The following is a 22348-nucleotide window of genomic DNA, read 5'->3' as shown; positions in this document are numbered from 1 at the left end:
TTACAGGACATTAACGATAAAACAGAATATTGTTGTTCTATTTTTAGACACATCTCGCGATCGACTGGGAATCTCCCCGCGATCGACCGGTCGATCGCGATCGACTGGTTGGGCACCCCTGCTCTAGTTTCAAAAGTCTAGTTTGTTGCGTCTACCGTCTCAGCGTAGAATAACAGTAGCAACAAGAACCTGTTGGCTCACATGCGCCCCCTTCAGTGCGGCAGAGGTTATGGCTGCCTCCCCTGATGCTTTTTTCATTGGCGTTGTATGAAGAGACCAGCGAGCCTAAATATCATATATACGTGAAATAAGTTATTTAGAGACTATGGATGGCGAGGATAAATGTAATAAAGGGATCTAAAAACATTACATTGGTGACATACAGTGAGATGGTGCAGGCATGCGCTTAGGGCCCGCTTTCCAGCCAGTTTCTGTGGGGTGACGCATTCTGAGGTGAGGCAGATCTCATCTGTGCCTCACCTCACCCCACAGTAACTGGCTTGAGCGCGCTCACAAAATAAGTGCCCGCGCTAAATTAGTGCCCGCGCTCCAGCCAGTTACTGTGGGCTTACGAGAGGCAGGGCTCGTCCCTGCCTCACTTCTCATCGCTACCCGTAGTTGTAGCGGAGCTCGGCAAATTTGCTGATTTTGACTATAAAAAGCGATTGGAATCAAACATAAATCACACTTACAACACAGATCAGTGGAGACATTTTATTATTATTACTATTTAGTTTTTCTTTAGTTGTTTTTCCTTTACATTGTAGTATGACAGGTGAGGCTCTGCCTCCCCTGCCTCCCCTGACTGCACGTCGCTGATTACGACTCATATCTTTACCTAGAAGGCAATTTTGCCTTGTGCAGGACCAATCATAAATCTTTTTTTTGAAAAATCTCCTGGCATTTGCTTCTGGTGTTATTCATCACTGGTTGGGAAAATAGAAATACCAGCACAAATCAAATCAAATCAAGTTTTATTTATATAGCACATTTATAAACGATTTTTGGTCGAGCCAAAGTGCTGTACATATAATAAAAATAGCCTACAGTAGAGACACTTTACAGCAAATACAACAGCACAGATTGTTCAGAATATCAGTATGAGAAAAACGACACCCTCTATCCTTAGACCCTCACATCGTACAAGGAAAAACTTCCAGAGAAAACCCACAGTTTAAGGGGAAAAAGCAAACTTTAAAAAAGGAAAGTATTTTGTTTTTAAATAATAGCTGTGGAGGTGCCAATGGTAAGAGTGTTTCATGTGCATTTCCAAAAAGGGAATGATATATATTTTGAAAAGGAAACTTTTAAGTGTCAAATTTATGAACTGAATTTAGCGTGGTGTTGTGTCAGCTTGTTTTCATGCCCCTATGACCCTGTGATCAGCAGACCACCCGCTCTACCTCCTGAGCCGCAGCTGCCTCACATGAGAGTGGCAGCAGTTTTCCTAACTCTCTGCACAAACATACTTTATTTCCCAAAACCTAAAACTGTTCCTATATCTTATTGATATTTGCGTTATTGATATTTTAATAGCAGTTTGGCAAAAAGTGAAGCAAACATGTAAAAAACGAATTTACCTTATATTGTTGCATTTCTCCCCCTAAACAGCTGAATAAACCCACAGCAGGTAACATGGGGTAGTTCACTGCATCTTCTACTTATTAACTGGTTTGTGTGTGTGCTGGCAGGGGAATGTGCTGTCATTTGTTTCCATAGGAGAGAGGGTTTATATGGGAGCAATGCGAGCCTGAAGGACAATATATAGTGAGCAGGATAACTGTGGTATAAGTAAAGCATTTTTATGGAGGAGTCCGGGGAGCACATGGCTGAGGATTTAGGGTCTGGCTCTTGGCATTCTCCACGGGACACTGAGAATGGTATGTACTGGGCAAGCCTTCCCTTCCAATGTGCTCTGTCTTCCTCTCCCCTTCTTTCGCACACTCCTCACATTCACACACAACTTTTACGACGCTCATGTGGGTTCATCCACTATCGCCACTGGACACTTCAGATGCAATGTTTGCCATTATGAAATCTTAACAGTGCATGATTTTGCTCATTTGTCAGCTCGAAGCAGCCCTGACCATCTGCCAGAGGATCGGCAGCATCCAAAAGTCTTTCCATCCCAGATGTCTCCAAGTGGAAGGAGTATGATTTGAGTGTGATATCAGTGTTGGGAGCCAAACTATCTCCACTATTTTAATATGAGAACCATGAAGCCGCTGTGTTTTTCTACATTCCGTTTCTAAATGCACTCCGCATACTATGGGACGTTACAGGCTGATATACCAAAACAGTGCAGGTCACAGAGTTATTTAGCATTGGGCTAATGTGTTTATTAGATCTATTGTAAAGAGTTTTGATCAGCTATTGTTTAAATTGAGGTGCTTATAGATGACATGCAGGGACTGGTGTTTGTCTCTGTCAAACCCATCTGCTATCTCTGTGTATTTCCCACTAAACTAATCTCCCATGGATCGAGGCAGGAAACAAGATGGTCAGACAATTCTCCCCTGAGGAAGGCAAACATTAAATTAGAAATGTCTGAGAATCCAGATTGCTTTTGAATGGTTGCAAAGTTATAAAGAAGACAAGTTGGGGAAGAACAAGGAGAACCAAGAACAAGACAGACAAAATAGGCAAAATAACATGAACAGAAAGAAAAATAGATGCCACAGCTCTGTTTGTGATGCGTGACATGTGCTGAAGGAGCAGATACTGGGTCACCTCAGTTAATCATAACACAATCATAACACAAAGCTTTCCACGCTTGAATGCACAGTCACAAACACACACGCACAAATACACACACACACACACACACACACACACACACACACACACAACACACACACACACACACACACACACACACACACACACACACACACACAAATGATTGTGACTGTCACTAGGCTTATCTGCCCTAACTACTGTTACTAAAAAGGGCAGAAATCAGGACAGAGAGATGTATGAGGGTCGTCAAAAGACATACATCAAATTAGTGTACATGACTGTATGAGAATTGAAAGGGCAATTTACTCAATATTTAACCTAATGTGAAACTAAATATTGACATATTCTGTGGTCTTATTATGTTTTATTCTTGATTAAAAAGACATTAGTGATGAATAGCTACAGAAAATGGATGTTGGGCCAATTCTGACTCAAACACTTAAGCTCAGGTATCAGTATCGATAACTAAAAAGTCAGATCAGTGCCCTTAAAGATATGTCACCTTCAAAATAAGAGCTACAACCTTCACAATAAGACACATATTGACAAAGAATATAAAGGGAAATGAGTGAAGATGAAAACACAATTTGACTAATAATAGACAAAACAAAGGTCATTTATACAAATTACCACAAGTGGCAAGTGATGAATCATGTCCTTTTTGTCACCATGGTGAACCAAACCTTCACATTTTAATGATGTCCTAATAACATGTAGTTTAAAATCTGTGTACAAAAAGTCAGCAATAGAGAGGGTAAATTAAGTGAAGAAAGCGAGTACAAATCATGGTATTAGAGCTCCAGAGCAGTTGGCTGTCAGCTCACAGAGGCAGAAACAACATAATTAGAGCTCTGTTTAACTCCATTACAGCCACTGCACTCCTGTCTGTTGCTGCCTACATACCCTCTATACTGCGTAATTACAGAGAGGCTTATTGATTTAAAAAACATAATTGGGAGGTGCTCATAGAAGGTAGCATGGACAGTATAACCTTAATGAGAACCTTAATGGTAATGAGGAGAGGTTTGTTTTCCTGATTGACTTCATTATCGGTCATTGGATCGTTCGAGGTCCTTGATGTGTGATAAGTAGATTTTATTAGATTATACAATGATTTGCTGACACACATTTCCACTCCACTTCCTTCTGCTTCTCCTTCCTGCTTTGTTTCTGTGTTTTTCCCCAGGACAAACATACATATTGTGCACTTGAATGGAAATGTGAGGGAGGAGAGGTTCTGACTTCTGACACATGGATACGGACTGAGAAAGAGAGACAATGAAAAAGTACAATCTGGTCTTATGAAGATGATGACCAATATGAGTGAAAGGGACTGACAAACTGACATTTGTCAAATGCAGTATTGTTGTCAGGAATGTTTAATTAAACTGCAGATGGAGGAGAGCAGAAGGACACAGCGGCCTCATCTGCTGATGATTTGCATTATGAGCTAATAGGGCCACCTCCTTTTCCCTAGAGAGAAATGTATGTGTGTTTGTGTGTGTTGTTGTGTAGGTGTAACAAATAAACAACGCAATCTAAGTCTGTTTAAGCAAATGTAACTTCTACAATGACCACACACACACATAGAAAGAGAGCGCCAGTCCTTTTTGTTTTACATGAACATCACAATATAGTGGAATTTTCCAAAGCAACAAGCCTTGACTCATTTTTAAAAACCAGTGAGCGTCGGTGTGCATATATATTGCTTGCTTGCTTTAGTGTTTCTACCTGTGCTTTTTTCTTTCTCCTGGATACAGTAACACAGACAAACAAATACACAGCTCCGTATTCATCATATGATTACAGGGACGTCATGTAAAAGTATGTCCAGAGTGGTTATTCAGAAGAAGGATGTGAGTATTGGCTCAGTAATGGCTCAAAGTTAAAATAAAGGTTTGTGTGACTGAAGGAAAATTGCTGCTGCTACGCCAAATGAATTGCAATTGTAGGGTTCAGCTTTAATAACACATATTAGAATGGGAAAGAGTCGGTTTCGCAGTTTGCCATTTAAACAGCTGCCATGTTGCAGGATGCTTTTTTACTCCTTTTGCCACTCAATCTGTCCGGCAAGTGACGTCAGCACATACTCTCTAAAGAAATATTTATTATCTTTTTACTTGCTCCAAAAGATGTTGGGGTGTTTTGAGAAGCCTTTACAGCCTTTTGGGACTCATTCAAATAAAGATCCTCTACAAAAACCCTCCAGAAAAAAGCAACTCAAAAATGCTCCCCAATCAAAAGGCAATGCAGATTTGTATTCACTCCTGGAGGAGGGCTGACATTTTGGAGATACAAAGACTGAATCCAATAACACGGATAGATTCATCCAAAAGTAGCAGCAGTCCTCTGTAACACAGGATTAAATTGCAGGCCTTAGCAACCCGAGGTGCTACCCTCACAGGCTGCAAAAGGCATTAGGACATCTTCATTCCACAGCACGCTGGAGTGTGTGTGTGTGTGTGTGTAATGTAAAACCTCCATGAGAGGTCGATAAGGCTATCAGTTTGAGACAATCCTGTGATTATGCACTATCCTCTTCTCTGTATTGTGGTTAACACAAAGCAGACACACAGGCGCTGCCAGCGGCACACACATGCTCACACACACACACACACACACACACACACACACACACACACACACACACACACACACACACACAGATACCCAGCTACCATGTAAATCAAGTAAATCTCTGCATGTGACTGTTCATATGACGGAGGTTAGGAGATTAAATCACATAAAACTGAAGATTACAAAGATCCTTTTTAAACCAACAATACACGTTGGAACAGAAAATGACCTGACTTAGGAATGATTGTTACTATTCACAAGCAGGCATCATTTATATTTTATAACAGAGAATACATAACAATGACAGTTTTCCTCGAGAACATCTTATTTAACACTTTATAATTAATATGTATAACAATATAAATAAGAAGGGCACTCAGAGAGCTGACCTCCAGCAAACCCATTCCTTATTTCACAATATGAAGAAAAGTGAAATATAATGTGTGTATTTGTCCGTTAGGATCCACTCCTAATATAAGAGGTTTTTCCTTTGCCTGTTCTACACTCTTCAATTTGAATGAAAATCGTTCCAACACTTTCTGTATCATTGCTAGACAGACAAACAACAACAAGTCAAACAAGATAAACCGAAAATATGACCTGTTTGGTAAAGGAATAATATTTCACAGTTATCACTCAGTGACCAGAAAACTAGAAACCCCAAAAGATGAAGCAAAGTCTTCCACATAGAGATTCTTATAAAAGAAGCACCATGTCCAGACTTTATTTGTCTAATGTACACCATGAAGGATAATACTGCTGATATGATCAATGAATAACACATCCGTCAGTCTCCCAATACTCTCTGCATACTTCTCCAGCCCTTCTGTGTCTCTCAGCACCAACACAGTTTCCTTCTACTTGTATTTCTTTATTTAGCGTCATCCCTAAGCATGCTAAGTAATTCAGTCAAACCGAAGAACATAATGCATTGATACAGTGCATGCTCTGGTCTAGTGAGTATTGATATTAGCAGTACATCCTGTGAGCGATTGACTCTAAACAGTGTATGTTTTTGTCATAATGAATGGAAATGTCACCCAGTCACACAATATGGCTCATTGATGTGTTTTTAACAAGTGTTGTTCAACAATAGAGGTTCATGTAACAGAGCAATACAGTATATGGGGCTTTTAAGTGAATACACTACGTGTTAGTAAAGCAGGTTTTGGTCATTTTATGCGATTTGTTGACAATGAGAATAAAAAAGCACAGAACAGTTGTTGTTATGTGCCCTATTAAATGAATTCCAGTGTAACCTGAGTCAATAGCTGCCTAAAATATGACTCCATGTCATAATCTATGGTCGTATTTATATCACTGACAAATCATAACTAGGTTTCACGATGAACATTTATCATCCCGGTACATTTTAATCTCACAAATTGTGTACCAAACATGTAGATAACATGAAATCTGCCTACAGGAGCATGTAAAGTTTCTGTCTTCCCTCAATTGATAAGATCTGCATGTGATGGTAAAGAAGAAGGTAATTACTGTAACACCACAAAATAGAAGGTTTGTTATATCTCTCACAGGCTCCGCCCTCTATAGAGAGGCGAAGTCCCTCCCCTTCCGGGAGCCTCCATGGGACCCCGGAAGCGGAAAATTATACATTGAAGTCAATGGAGAGAGAAAGGTTATCTTTTGATCCCGTTTGAATTGTGCCACGAATGACACATATGATGTTTGTCAATTTAAAAGAACATTTTACAAGTCAAAAAAATTAAAATGTGTCGTAAAACTGTGAAGTTACACATTTTTTTGTGTGAAACCGCTCAGTGAACTACAGGTCGCTGGTCTTGCACAAAACGCGTCACCATCACAAAGACGGCCGTCACGTTAGCAAATTTCACCTGTTTCTTTCAGAATGAGGCAAAAAGTATAAAACGAGGTGAACATCACTACAAGTCTGGGCATGTTGAGAGCTGTACATACACGAAAGGGGAGTTAGTCGGTTCTGTAAGAGCCAGCATGCGGGACCGGCTTTACAAGGTTTCGGTGAGTAATATGAGTGCAATGTGTAACGTTAATGTCAGCTAGCTAACATTAGCTAACAAGGTACACTAACATGTTTTGTTTTAGTAACTAGTTTTCTCCTTAAGAAATTCGTGGTCTCTGTGTATGCTGTGGATAACATTAGTGTTCACAAGAACAAGGTATACTCCCGTGTTTTGTTTTAGTTGCTCTTCAGATTGAAGCACCCAGTTTTATATCGACTATACTGTATGTGTGATCTCCTTTTTCTCGTTGTGTCATTTGAGTTTATTTGCTGTGTGTAGATTCAAGGATTTTGGTTATCTAGGCACAGCTGTGTGTGACTCCCTCTGGTACACTGGTATGTGTTTTCCTAATGTAGAGAGCATTGATTAATTAATAAACTACACACTGAGTCTAGATCCTGACCAAATCCTTTTTTATTGTTGATCAATTGTTTTTCAAAAATGTATTCATACACATTTAGAAAAATACAATGTACAATCACAACCAATACAACACAAATTACAAAAAATAGAGAAAAAACAAACAATAACAACAATCAGACAAGAGGACAAAACTATGGAAAAATAAACCCTCCCACCCCCAGATCCAGACCATCCTTGTATTATTGCTCATTCAATCTATTATAGCATGCTAACAAATGGTACTTACTTTATTTTTACAGATCTGCATGGGAGACGATGGCGCGATGCAGAGCGCTGTCTGTGATTGTGTACGGGGGATGTACAAATGCAGCCACGCTGCAGCATTGGCAATATTTGCCATGTGGCAGATCAGCTCCACAGATGTTGAGTCCAGCAATATTGGTGCTGTGCTGCGGTCGGGACTTTCATCCACTCCATGCGCGTCCCTCATGAAGAGGGTGCTTGGGGGGTACAACTTGGACGGAGTCATGGCTGTCAACTGGGGGGTTGTAAACGGGGGTGAAGGCTTTTGTGCAGGCCTATCGGGTGACAGTGTTCGAGTCTGGTCTCTTTGTGAGTGAGTCGGGTGTTTTGGGAGCATCACCCGATGGACTTGTGCAGCCATCTGCCCTGCTGGAGGTGAAGTGTCACTGTTCACACAGCCAGAGGAACATGACCATCGCGGAGGCAGTCCAGTTACCATCCTTCTGTCTCCGTGAGGAGGGTGGGTCACATATTCTCAAGGAGAATCACCCATACTGGCACCAGGTCCAAGGGCAGCTGCACATCACAGACCGGAGTCTCTGCTACTTTGTTGTGTGGACCACGAAGGAGGCGATCATCATCCCCATCCCCAAAGGCCCTGCATGGCATGGAAATCTCCTCCTCCTGGAGAACTTCTACACCCAGCATATGCTCCCTGTGTTGGCCAGTAGGGAGGAGGACATTTAAATAAACATACTCTTAACACCCTCGGACTCTGCGTTGTGTTTGGTTTGTGTGATGGGGTGTTATGCAGAGGGGAGGAAAACAGGACACAGCAGATTGGGATTGTGGTGGAGATGCTGAGCAGTTATTTAATTGTTGCATGTAATTATTATTATACTGCGTGCTTCTTAGTTATTCCATCTTTTGCTGTAACATCAGGACGGCAGATAGCTTGCACATCTTCCGGCGCAAACTGAAAACTCATCTCTTTCGACTTCACTTCGAGCGTTAGAACTATTAACGAAGCACTTTTATACTAATAAAGGACTGGCTTACCTAAAGCCAGTTGAGTAGCACTTGAAATGTTTGGCTCTATGAAACCTGATGTACTTATATGATTCTGTTTTCTTCAAGGTTGTGTCTTCCTGGTCGAATGTACTTATTGTAAGTCGCTTTGGATAAAAGCGTCAGCTAAATGCAATGTAATGTAATGTAATGTAACATGGATCTGTATGTATATTTACTTGTTATCTACCACACTTATTTCTACATCATACACCATCATTATACATTATGGTGTATATAGGATATATATATATATGTATACATATCTGTAAATTGTATAATTTAATTTTTCGTATTTGGGATTGTTGGAAATGTCTTTTTGATCTCTCTGTCTATAAACACAAACTGAGTAAGATTGACAATAAAGTTAACTTTGAAAAATATATATATTCTTTATGAAAATAGTTGACTGTTGTCAAATGAATCCAAATGAAACATTGGACTGAACTACAACTACGCCTTTAAATCTCTACGGACTGTTTTTCAGTGGGATGGCAAGTTCCTATCTTTAAACATTTATTCGTTTTTTTCTCAGAACAGATTTGATTTTCTGAAGTTAATTTAACTTTGGCGACCATGTAAGGTCATTATTAAAAGGTACAATCAATTTGTTTAGGGTTGACTAAAATAATGAAAAACATTCATTTGGATAATTTACTGACAGAATAAGAAACTCAATGATGCTCTACTCACCTGTTCCCTTTTTATAAAGTGAAACAGTTGAAACGATAGATTTTAGTAAACTTAAAAACAACCTTCTCCAAAAGCTATCAAGGAATATACCGAATACTTGTTTTAGAACTTTATTACATATTTTTATATAAATAGTTTGAATGATCCATAATTGACAGAAGCTTGTGTTTACACTGACCTGTTACTCATATATTAATGTCTTTGTAACTTCAGTAAACCACTACCTCACTAATTTATTTCATTCATCACGGTTCAGTAAACTAAGTGATACATGAACCCGTTTAATCATTATAATAACGTAGGATTGCAACTCTTTGAAACTGTAGGTGGCTCTTAAAAGAGCCGTTGTGTTTGGGTGTGCTGGTCTCAGGTTAGTCTAAGCCCTCTCTCCGCGGATGCGGCGGGCCAGCTGGATGTCCTTGGGCATGATGGTGACCCTCTTTGCTTGGTTCATCTTACTGGGGGGCAGCTACATGGATGTCGGTGCAGTCCACAATCATTGTGCAGTTGAAGGCAGAATGAATGAAGGCAGAATGAATTTATTATTATTGACTATTGATTATCAGAATGAAGCACAACTTCATGTCATACAATACATTGACTTTATTTGTAATTGTGTAAAAAAATATGAGCATTGATTAGCAAGCAGGACCTGCAGGAACAGAGAATGGTGATGGATGGAGCTGGGAAGACAGAAGAATAAAGAAAACAGATCAACTTTATTATCGGATATTAAAAATTCAATTTCAAAACAAGTTGCCGCTCCTACAGTTTTCTAGTATGTAAAGATGATTTCACATGACCTATGCAAAATATCACACTCAATACATGTGTGTCTCTGGGGGGTGCATTGTGCCTTTGATGTATATAAATAATATACCATAACCAAATACTATTACGTACAGTGGAAATCAGGTTGCCAGAGCAGGTCAGTCCAGTGTGCATGTTCCTCAGGGTCTCAGCAGTTACAGGTGAGGTAAAGAAAATAAAAGAGAAAAAGGTCAGTAACAACACTTTAAAGTAACAACACTTTGAATAATTATCTCTTTTAATAATTTTCTCTCCGTAATCACTCAACTACTGTCTTTCCAACAAACAGATTGACTCACCCTCACTATCATCACAATGAAACACGTCCAGAAGAATGTCATGCAAAGCTGCCTGCCTGCCTTCGACTCTCCCTGAACTGCCTGATCTTTTAATGTTCAATGTTAACCATTTGTGCAGATAGCATTAAGTAGAAAATATCGCCGATGCTAATGTGGCGTTAGCCTACCTCCCGCCCCCTTAGCACCTGGTGGAGGTGGCGATAGGCTACTCTTCAAATGTTTCACAAAATACTTACCATCATGACTACTCTTACTGTTTAACATTTTGGTTTACTTCATGTTAAGGCTAATACAAATGACAAGGCTAAGTAATGTGATGCTAACTAACGTGCTCGCTACTAGCTAGGTAGCTAACTTGACTATGTTCCATGCAAAACATGTATATTACCTGATATGTTTGGTCCAACGACTCCTGGTCCTTTCATCAGACGGGAAGCGATAGAACGAGCAAGTGGTATGATCACTTTTGTGATTCCAACCTGGTACAAAGCACACAGGCATCTTGTAAAAGTGAATTTATTGGAGCAATCTCTTATATTTATTGGAGGGAATAAATCAGTTATGAGATCTTCTTCTTCTTCTTTGCTTTAATTGCGAGTCGCTACCAGTCTTGGAGCATTATCACCTATGACATCACTTACGCGACCCAGAATGGGATTTGGGATTTGTAGTCTTTCTAGTTGCGTATTTTTCATAGTCTTATATCTCAACAGTTTTACGACAAACTGTGACTTTTTTTTACATGGAAATTATTGTTTAAGATTGACAAACATCATATGTGTAGTTCGTGGCACAATTCAAACGGGATCAAAAGATACGTTTTCTCTCTCCATTGAATTCAATGTATAATTTTTCGCTTCCGGGGTCGCATGGACCGGAAGTAGATGGGCGTGACTTCGCCTCTCTATGGGTACTACCTTACCCTGCGAGCATTCTCCCACTGAGACTTCTATAGACGTAGCCGGTCTTGGGCGGGCCTACCTGAATGCGCGCGCATCACACCGTATAAAAGGAGGCCTCACCTCCTGACTATCATCCTTTTCTCTTCAGCAGCGGAAGTCATTCCACGAAAGACTGAGAGACGTTTAAAAATAGTTATCATACCTCCAGGGAGTCGCCACTGCTAGATTTGAGTGTTTGGGGGACCAGGATATGGCCGAGGCGGTGCCATTCACGTTCGCCGTTCCTTCCGGGTCTGGCGTCCATGGAAGTCCACCGCCCAGGGCTGTACTCTTCCTGGATGATGATCATGGCGGCGGGTGTGTGGGCTACTCACTCATTGCTAGAGATGCCCCCGCCTCACCAGGTCAGAGCGATTACTGGGCCGCAAGGCCGAATAAGTAGCTTGGTCCACGGGCCTTGCCCCAGGCCCGGTTCCCCCGGGGACCGGTGCTCGGTGGCTTCACATGATATAGGGTCGACCCTACTTCATCACAGGCCGCCGCCGCTGCCCGCCGTGTGATGTCCCTGGGATATCACGCCGCGTGGCACTTTCCAAAGAGGATCGTGTTGATCTCCTGGGAGCCCCCGTGTTTACGGAGGGCTCTTTGGCTCGATCTCCTTGCTCACGGGATGAGGAGTAGTCGCAGCGTGGCTGCTTCTTGCCAATTCCCAGAGGAAGATACACTGTCCTACACTCCCCGGCCCGCTGTAAACCCCAGTATAGGGAGCCAGCAGGGGGGCGTGTGCACGTGAGTGGAATAAACCGAGTGCTGTCAAAGCACTGTGCGGGTTCAACAGACGCTATTGCCGGCGTGCTGTTGTCAGAAAACACACCTTGCCTGGTATAATAGCTCCGATTAATGCATTTCACCGTTGCAATGGGAAATACAGCATTAATACGTGGGCGCGCGGCCCTCGTGAGAGTGACCGCGGTGCGTTCAGGGACCCCCGCAGGAGAACGGTGGTTTACGTTTGTAAACTCTAGTTCTGGAGTGAGGTATGTGTGTGGGAAAAATGCATTCAGTAAAGACTATTGCATTTATCCCAGAGTAAGAGTTATTTCTCTCCACAATTCCACTTTTCCCCATAATGTCCGTTTCAAAGAGACGGCATTGTGACGGCGCGCGCGGCCCCCCTCCCCCGAGGGCGGGCCACGGTGCGTTCAAAGACCTCAGTAGAGAGGTGAGACGAAGGGAGAGGTGCCGACACGGAGATCCCGTGCCCGCGGCGCCCTCCACCTCTTCGGCCCACCCCGTGGAACCGGCGTGCCGGCACTCACGGGGACGGGCTTTCCGTCTTTACGGATCTGGCTGGCGGGGGGAGAAAATCTCTCCGCCCGGGACGAGGGGGCGAATCCCGCCTCCTCCCTGTATAATGCACAGATCACTACGTTTTCTAATAAAAATGAGGTTGATCTGTATCCAAGTCTAAGTGTCTTTTGTTTCCACAAGGGCCACACTTACACACAATGTTAACCGTACAAATTCCCCATTCGCTGCCCCATGCTGAAGCTCCTGTAAAGGAGGTGGCTAGTGGGCATGCGCAGATGAGAGGGATGAACCGCAGGGAGTGCTATCTAAGGGAGAGCACTAGGCGGGTACAGGGACATTATGGCCGGCGTATTGCTGTCAGAGAACACACTACGCCTAGAGCAAAGACTCCAATGCAGTTTTCCGTAGTGGTAAAGGCTGCATTATGGCGGAGCCCGCACTCACACAAGAGCGCGTGGCGGTGCGTTCAGGGACCTTAGTAAAACACACTACGCCTATAAAGACTCCGATGAATGCTGTTTACCGTAGTGGTGAGAACAGCATTAGGGTGGAGCGCGCGCTCACACAAGAGCGCGCGGCGGTCCGTTCAGGGTCCTCAGTAAATAATCGGCCCTTTCTGTGTCAACCCTCCATGGGCAAATCTTCCCTTCGCGGGGAGTTGTTGCGGCGAAACGGGTCACCAGAGAGTATCACAGCTTCATAGCTGCTGCCCCACACCTGAGGGCTTGTCCATTAACACAATGTTCTGGGGAATGGAAACTCAGCTGTGTGCTTACAAGGTGGAGGGACATGACGCTGAAACGGGGCCATTCACTCCAGTTTTGCAGCGTCCCACTGTACCACATGTCTATACACTGTACCAATGTATCACATGGACCACTGTCTTGTGGGTGTCCCACACCCACCTTTTTTATGGGCATGCAAGAGGTAAATCTGTCCTCCCAGGAGGAGATGTGTTTCCTCTCAGCAGAGATTCAGGCTCTGGTGCAGAAACAGGCTGTGTCTGTTGTGCACCCTCAGCACAGAGAAAATGATCTTTATTCCATGTACTTCCTGGTTCTCAGGAAGACAGGGGAATTTAGACCTATTCTAGATCTCAGCGGCCTGAATCGCCACATTTCCTGCAGGAAATTCCGCAGGTTAACTATGAAATAGTTACTGGGGCTTGTGCAGCCAGGCGATTGGTTCACCACCATCGACCTGAAAGACGCGTACTTTCATGTAGAAATTGCTCCAGAGCACAGAAAGTATCTGCGTTTTGCCTTCCAGGGAATAGCCTACGAGTACAACAGGCTGCCGTTCGGCTATTCCCTATCCCCACGCACATTCAGCAAATGTGTGGCCACAGCGCTTCAACCGTTGCGCGCACACGGCATGAGAGTTTTATTTTACATAGACGACCTCATAGTCATGGCTGGGTCACGGGAACAGGAAATGTTTTGCACAGCACAATTGATCACACACCTGACCAAATTGGGCTTTGCGATCAATTGGAAAAAGAGCACCCCCATACCTCACCAACGGGCGCTGTATTTGGGTGTGGTGCTCGATGCAGGCGCGTCGCGCGCCACCCTGTCAGAGAGCAGACGTGCGTCCCTTCTTCAGGGGGTGCGCAGGCTGCGACAGGGGGCAACAGTGACAGCTTTTACTGTCATGCAGACATTGGGTCTCATGGCGGCTGCTCACATGGTGGTCCCGTTAGGGTTACTACATATGCGCCGCCTGCAGAGGTGGTTCTCCAGCCTGCGCTTGGATCCCAAGAGGCACAGGCGGCGGCTGGTGACCATCCCCCCCCTCAGTGGAGGGCAACCTCCGGTTTTGGGGGTCTCCGGATCACCTCCGGAGGGGGTCTCCACTGGGACGGGTGACCTCCTACATCACAGTGTTCACGGATGCATCCAGAACAGGATGGGGAGGGACCTGCCTGAAGAGCGCTATAGGTGGGCGCTGGGCTCTAACAGAGTCTCGACACAGCAACCTCCTAGAGCTACGGGCGGTAGTGTTAGTCCTCCAGCATTTCAGGCCCCTAATTCAAGGGAGGCATGTAATGGTCAGGAGCGACAACAGCACCACAGTAGCTTACATCAACAGGCAGGGCGGAGTTCGATCTGCCGCCTTGTTGACCACAGCGGAGGAACTGTGGTTATGGGCTTCAGAGGTGGTGTTATCTCTGAGAGCCCTCCATATCCCGGGACTGGAGAACAGAGGGGCCGACCTCATGTCGAGGAGCGGCCCCCTGCCAGGCGAGTGGGTGCTTCACCCGAGGGTGGTGAAGCAAATCTGGGCCCAGTTCGGGAGAGCGGAAGTGGATCTGTTCGCCAGCCGGCGAAACAGCCACTGTGCCCTGTGGTTCTCCGTGGCTCGGAGCGACGACCCACCCTTGGGGGTGGACGCGTTTGCACACGAGCCATGGCCAAGGAAGCTGCTATACGCCTTTCCACCGCTGCGTCTCATTTTCCCCCTCCTGAGGAGAGTGAGGCGAGAACGTCTGTCAGTCATCCTAGTGGCGCGTTGGGGCGCCGTGGTACTCAGAGATGACACAGATGAAGGTGGGCCAGCCCTGGGCGGTTCCCCAGTTCTGGGGGGCGATGTCTCAAGAGGCAGGTGCAATCGGGGCGTTACCCACTCTCGGCCGTCCTCTCCAGGTTTGGCTCCTGAGAGGGACAGGCTGAGACAGGGTGGATTGTCTGATAGTGTTATTCAGTCTATCCAGGCAGCTAGAGCTGGATCCACCACAGCCTGTTACAGGCCAAGGTGGCTAGGATTCCAGCGATGGTGTGAGGAGCAGAGAATAGAGCCCTTATCTTGTGAGTTAGGCTCTATTTTATCCTTCTTACAGTTACTGGTGGACAGAGGGCTTGCGCATTCAACAGTGAAAGTGTATGCAGCAGCCATCTCGTCCTGCCATGAGGGATTTGGCGGCAGGTCAGCCTTTAGTCAACCACTGATGTTGCGGTTTTTACAGGGGGTCAGGAGGCTGCGCCCAGTAGTGCACGCCTCCACCCCACAGTGGGACCTGCCCCTAGTGCTCGAGGCTCTGGCCTCTGGGCCGTTTGAGCCTCTGGAGCTCTCCTCTCTGAAAGCATTGTCGTGGAAAACAGCTTTGCTTCTTGCCTTAAACGTCAGCCAAAAGAGTGTCCGAGTTAACTGCTTTGTCGGTGCACCCGAGCTGTTTACAGATTCGGGGTGACCAGAGCGGCGCAACACTCAGACCGAACTCCTCCTTTGTGCCCAAGAGCCTAAGGAGTGCGTTCAGGTCAAGGGCTATTCAGTTAGGGGGTTTTAGTCTTCCCCCCCATGGTGGGACCAGGGAAGCTAAACTGCACCTCCTCTGCCCGGTGCGTGCGCTAGCATGTTATGTGGAGCGCACGGCTGCCCTTAGACGTACCGAACAGCTGTTCGTGTGCTTCGGGGGCGGGGTGATCGGGAAAGCTCTGTCCAAGAAACGCCTGGCAGGCTGGCTCTGTGAGTGCATTGCACATGCCTACGGACAGGCAGGGAGAGCCTGCCCCACGGGGGTTCGTGCACACTCCACACGGGCTGTGGCTGCGTCAACAGCCTTATTCAACGGTGTGAGTGTGGAGGATATATGCACAGCGGCGTCTTGGTCGACGCCAGGCCCCTTCATAAGGTTTTATCTCTTGGACATGTCGGGCTCTTTCTCCTCGTCTGTGCTTGCGGGGGCAACACAGGACTGGTAGGGGGGAGGGGGGTTGTGGGTCAGTTGGCATCTGACCCCCTCCCCGGACGTAATGCGCCTTCGCTGTTCTCGGGCCTTCTGAGGGTCCCGGGAGGGGTGGGGGGGGGGCGCACTGGGCCCTTACAGGGCTGGAGGATTACTCTCCTCCTGTCGAGAGGCAGGAGGGGGGTAACCCTCCACACTTTAGTCCACACACTCTGCACGGGGTCAGTGTTTGAGTGTGGGACGTGGGCTCTGACGCTCTCCCTGTTATCCTTAGGGATTCAGGGAGGCAGGCGTGTAGTAAGCCCATTCGGGGCCGAGGGGGCTGTCCCCATCCGTCTATGGGCGGGGGGGGGGTCCCCCGGCACTGTTTTTTGAGCACACTTTCTGCGAGGTAAGCGCAGCAGGGTGTGCTCTGTCAGCCACAGCCCAGATTTCTCCTCGGTTACAACCGGGTTAAAGGAGAATGTGGGGCAGCAGCTGCTGACCATAAAAGCCGGTCAGGGGCAGTAGGGTGGAATATTGTTGTTGGACGACAGTGCGCGTATACATCGCGGCTCCAGCCACTGTACCCATAGAGTCCAGTAGAGGGCGGAGCCTGTGAGAGATATAACGTTGGGTTATGTATGGTAACCCTTGTTATATTAGCACAGGCGGAGCCCTCTACCCAGGGCACTGTCTGTCCTATTCCGCTCGCTGAAGAGAGGTGTAGGATGATAGTCAGGAGGTGAGGCCTCCTTTTATACGGTGTGATGCGCGCGCATTCAGGTAGGCCCGCCCAAGGCCGGCTACGTCTATAGAAGTCTCAGTGGGAGAATGCTCGCAGGGTAAGGTAGTACCCATAGAGTCCAGTAGAGGGCTCCGCCTGTGCGAATATAACAAGGGTTACCATACGTAACCCAACGTTACTGGAAAAAAAACAGCCGCAGCTTACTGAATGGCTGTTTGTTCTGTTTCAAAATGAAGGTCTTATTCTGCTGTGCTAACACAACAGGCTATCGATGTTTGGCTTAGATCTCAGGCAGGTACAGCAGTTCAATGCACTGGACACAATGAAACACACACACACACACATCTTCCTTACGGCACTCCAACAGAAGCACCGAGACTGGAACAGAGTGGAATTTGAAACGTTTTAGCCAAAAATGTTTCCATGGTCAAGGTGTTTTTTGCAGAAACGTTTCAGATTTCGTTTTGTTCTCCAACTTCATGGATGAAGACGATCTACAGGAAATGACACAAACACAAAAATGTTTACCTGTAATTTGATGCTATTGATTTCCAGACCTTATATGAGGTATACTTTCCATAATGCATAGACAAATGCACACAAACATATTTGTTCTTCCAATAGGGTACATGTTCTACGCCGATCCATTCACCATTGCTGTCCAATCCCATCTTTCTATATGTTAAACATCCATGCTTGATGCTTTTGTGCTGCATTTTCGCACTCAATGCTTAGAAAAAATGTGTGAAAAGGTATGTTTTTGACCAAGGACCTTGGGTTCACAAGATCTTTGTTCATACAGAGCTTCCATTGTGAAGGATTGTGTGTGAGAGAGCAGTCAGTACATCACCGGTTGTAACTTTTTTCTGGTCATTGTTCACCGATATCTTCATCATTTCACTCCGTCTCTCTTTCAGTTGCAGTTCAAAAGGCCACCAACACACACACACACACACACACCTTTCCACTAACAAGCTCCTCCATATTGTGTGTGTAGGCCACACGGAGAGACAGGGCTGAGACCGCCTCATGTGTCGGGTCTCCTCTGTGTTCTGGTCCCCACCCACCCCCATCCTCCCAGCGTCAGTGGGATGTCCCAGGTGTGTCTCCTCTTGGCCTTGCTTTTGCTCTGCAGCTGCACAAAGGTACGACTCATAGTGTCTCTTTCGTTTTCACACACCACAAGGAGATGTGTCTTTGATCTAGAAAGATGAAGGTGTAGAAAATGTGATGATGGTGTTGCTGAAACTTCACGAGGCTTGATGACGTTTCCTCTTCTTGAAGGTCTTCTCTACAAACTCCCTGGAGCTTGTGAAGGAGAAGTGGAGCAGCTACAAAGACCAGTGCCTGGACTACCTCAACGCCACGCCCCCCGCCACCGGTGAGCCCCTCTCCTCCCAGCATTAGCATTTTTCTGCAGTAGAATTAAGTAGCATGATTTCACAGACCTGCTCTCCGCTGCAGGGCTGGTGTGTAACCGGACCTTTGATCTGTATGTCTGCTGGCCTGATGGACTCCCAGGAACAACTGTCAATGTGTCCTGCCCATGGTTCCTGCCATGGTACCGCAAAGGTATGTGTGTTAACAGAAAATGCCCACAGCCAAGGTGAACAAAGGATCAAAATACCAGACAAGTATAGATAGCAAAACTTGATCTCAATACTCTGTATGAGTTTTGTGAGAGCTAATTGAGCCAGATGTTTTGAAATAAACGTACTGTTTTTAAACGTGGCCCCCATTTACTTAGAATTTCTCAGTTTTTTTCATTATTTTCCGTAGAGGAATGTGAACATCTTTTTTATATAACACAGTGTTAGTAGTTGTGGGGTTGAGTACTCCTTTAGAAATAGATGATATAAGAGATTCATTTTATTTTGCCTGCAGGAAATAGTTGTGTAGCAGTGGCAGCGTGGAAAAGAGTGCAAATATATCTATTAAAAATACACAGAATATATCAGTAGTGCCATATGCAACAATGTGATAAATGTAACCAGGTTTACATATAATGTCATAAATATAACTGAAATAATATGTCTTTAATTAAAATGAACAATTCCAGTATGCAGAAATGTTCCCCCTTTTCAAACTAAAGCTCTTCTTTAACACACCTTAGTGGAAACAAAGTGACTTGTATGTAACTCATTTGAATTAGTTTGAGAAATACAAGGACGCACTGAGGGGCATGAGAACACGTGCTCTTTAACGTGTTTTCATTAAAGTCATTCAGTCAGTTAAGCTCATATGTCCTTGTAATTTAGTAAAATAAAATAATCCTTCTGATGAGTGAATGCAGTAGTGAGAAGAGAGTGGATACGTCATCAACTGGTGTGATACGTATCAGTCAGCTACCACTCTCATTATCAACCTGAAAGTGGTGTCAAGGCTTCAAACAGTATCTCCTGTGATTCATGTTCCCTTAGTGTGCAGGCTGTCAGATAGATAACTGTTGATACATGAAGCATGAGGCTCTAAGATTTGCTGCTCTTCCTGCATAGAATTGTTATTTTTCATGTTCAGGTTTCCCTGATAGCAGGTAGGTGTGAGGGGAGGATTATACCTGTTATCTCCTGTGGAGTAGCAGCAGGGGATCTCCTTGTTTTCTCCAGCAAGTGTATAGTCAAACCCTTGTTTCCAACTCCTTCTCTTTTTCTTCTTTACGTAAAGGGAATCTCTTTGGATGTTAGACTGTTGGTTGGACAAAACCAAACATGTAAAGATCACAGTGGGATCTGGGAAACTGAAATGGAAAATATGTATTTACCGTTGTATAGACAAATTGGCTAATCCATGCTAATTATTTGATAATAAAAACAAGTCACATGAATGCACGGAACATCTGGCAATTTACTGTAAGTGCTCTGATCAGATTATTAGTTTGGTTAATCATTGTAAAAACAAAATATCATTATCTGATAACTGGAGGACAGGTTGTTGGACAATGACCCAATGACATCCAAATGCTCGAAAATGCACCACGGCTAACCCAGAAAAAAACACAAGGGTAAACTAAGGTTCATAATAACAGAGAAAAAAAAGACGTGTTTGTCGATAAAAAAACAAAAATTATAGTTTCACATTTTGGGGAAATATCTTTAGGCAAGGCAAGGCAAATTTATTTATATAGCACCTTTCAACACAAGGCAATTCAAGGTGCTTTACAAAAATGAAAGACATTCAGACAAAGGCATTTAAAAACAGTCATTAAAAAGAAAAGATAATAAAAGAAACATTAAAAGAAAAAATACATGAATAAAAAAGTACATGAATAAAAAGTTACAGTGCAGTTTAAGATATGAATAGTTCACACAGAAGTTCCACTTTACTGATGAACATAACGGCTCAGTTTCAATTAAAAGCAGCGACAAAAAGAAAAGTCTTCAGCCTGGATTTAAAAGTAGTCAGAGTTGCAGCGGACCTGCAGGTTTCTGGGAGTTTGTTCCAGATATTTGGAGCATAATAACTGAACGCTGTTTCTCCATATTTAGTTCTGACTCTGGGGACAGAAAGCTGACCAGTCCCTGAAGACCTGAGAGATCTGGATGGTTCATAATTTAGCAGGAGGTCAGAAATGTGTTTTGGGCCTAAACCATTCAGTGCTTTATAAACCAGCAGCAGTATTTTGAAATCTATTCTTTGACACACAGGAAGCCAGTGTAAAGACTTCAGAACAGGAGTTAAGACGCGCTCGGGTTATGTAAGAGTTAGATGAGATTGATGCCACTTATGTTTGTAAGGTAAACATGAAGCTACTGTCTGCTAGCTTAGCAAAAAGACTGGCTTTGCCCAGACCTAAAAAAATACAATTAACCTGACAAGACTTATAAAGCTCACTTATACCTCATTCACACCAACGGTGTTTCAGGGCTGGTTCGGAGATGGAGCTTGAAAAGCACCGGGTTTTCTTCTTCACACCGCAGTGGAGCAGCCTCTTAGCTCCGGAATCCGGTTCGTTTCAAGCACCAAAAAATTGTCCGGCCAGAGCAAAAGCACCACATACGTCACGCTTACGTCGAGGCGGGAGCAGATCAACTCCTGAACAACAACACAAAGCCCGCGTTTTATCCAGTTTGTACACAACGATGGAGAAACTTAACAAGCAGCAGTGGTCCACTGAAGAGACCAGCTACCTACTGGGAATCTGGTCTTCCGAAGAGGTACAGAGGAAGCTGGAGCACAATCGGCCATTGTTGTTGTTGTCGTTGTGAGCTGTGAGGGGTTTCCGCGCGGTTTGGCTTTATGAAGCAGGCACGCAAACGGTTACGTCATGACGCAAACGATGACGCAATGACGCAGCACCAGTCGGACTCTGGGCGGTGTGAAAAGAGCCGGAGGTAAACCGAAGAACCGGTTCTGAACCTGAAAAGCTCTAGCACGGAGCTTGAACCGGAGTTGCGTTGGTGTGAATGAGATATTAGTAATTTGAGGTCTAAAAACGTTGAGTGGTAGTTTGACAGGGGATTATGTGCTGTACAATTGCATGAGATGCAGTTGCCAGGCAACCAGCAGCTACTCCAGGTAGTAGACCACCACCTAATCACTTTTTAATGGGTTCAATAATTAAACTGTGACATGTTAATTGTGAGCTAGTTTTAGGTGCTGTTTACACGGGAACGAAACGGGTTGTATCCGCTACTTTTCTCTTTTGTATAGCCCGTTCGTTCACACGAGGCCGTAACGGAAATGCGGAAACGGACCCCTAAAACGATAACGGATCCCAAGGTGGATAGATCTGCGGACGGAACGCTCAGAGGGGCCAAACGGCTCCGTGTGTACGTCCTATACGATAATTTTCTGATAACGATGAAGCCATAGCCCCACCTCTCCCCACCTCTGCTGCTCACATCTGTAGCATGGTCAGTTGCTACTATCAGTAGCTACTGCTACTGACCATGCTACAGATGTTAGTGCAAAAATCTACAGCTCCTCTA

At 44.7% G+C, this 22348-nt stretch overlaps 1 protein-coding gene across 1 annotated transcript in view; it reads left to right on the top strand.

Moving 5' to 3' along the window:
* The window catches only part of gcgrb (glucagon receptor b), an 83109-nt gene that overhangs the window by 37933 nt on the left and 22828 nt on the right, over positions 1-22348 (top strand). The window contains exons 2-4 of the mRNA XM_034239091.1: positions 18418-18565; positions 18705-18801; positions 18885-18992. Of these exons, the coding sequence (XP_034094982.1) occupies positions 18512-18565; positions 18705-18801; positions 18885-18992 (259 nt within the window). The 5' untranslated portion in view covers positions 18418-18511. The remainder of the gene's footprint in view (positions 1-18417; positions 18566-18704; positions 18802-18884; positions 18993-22348) is intronic.

The sequence above is a fragment of the Gymnodraco acuticeps genome, unplaced genomic scaffold (assembly GCF_902827175.1).
Source record: "Gymnodraco acuticeps unplaced genomic scaffold, fGymAcu1.1, whole genome shotgun sequence".
NCBI lineage: Eukaryota > Metazoa > Chordata > Actinopteri > Perciformes > Bathydraconidae > Gymnodraco > Gymnodraco acuticeps.
The sequence above is the reverse complement of the archived record's forward strand: the minus strand, read 5'-3'. Positions and strand labels throughout refer to the sequence as shown.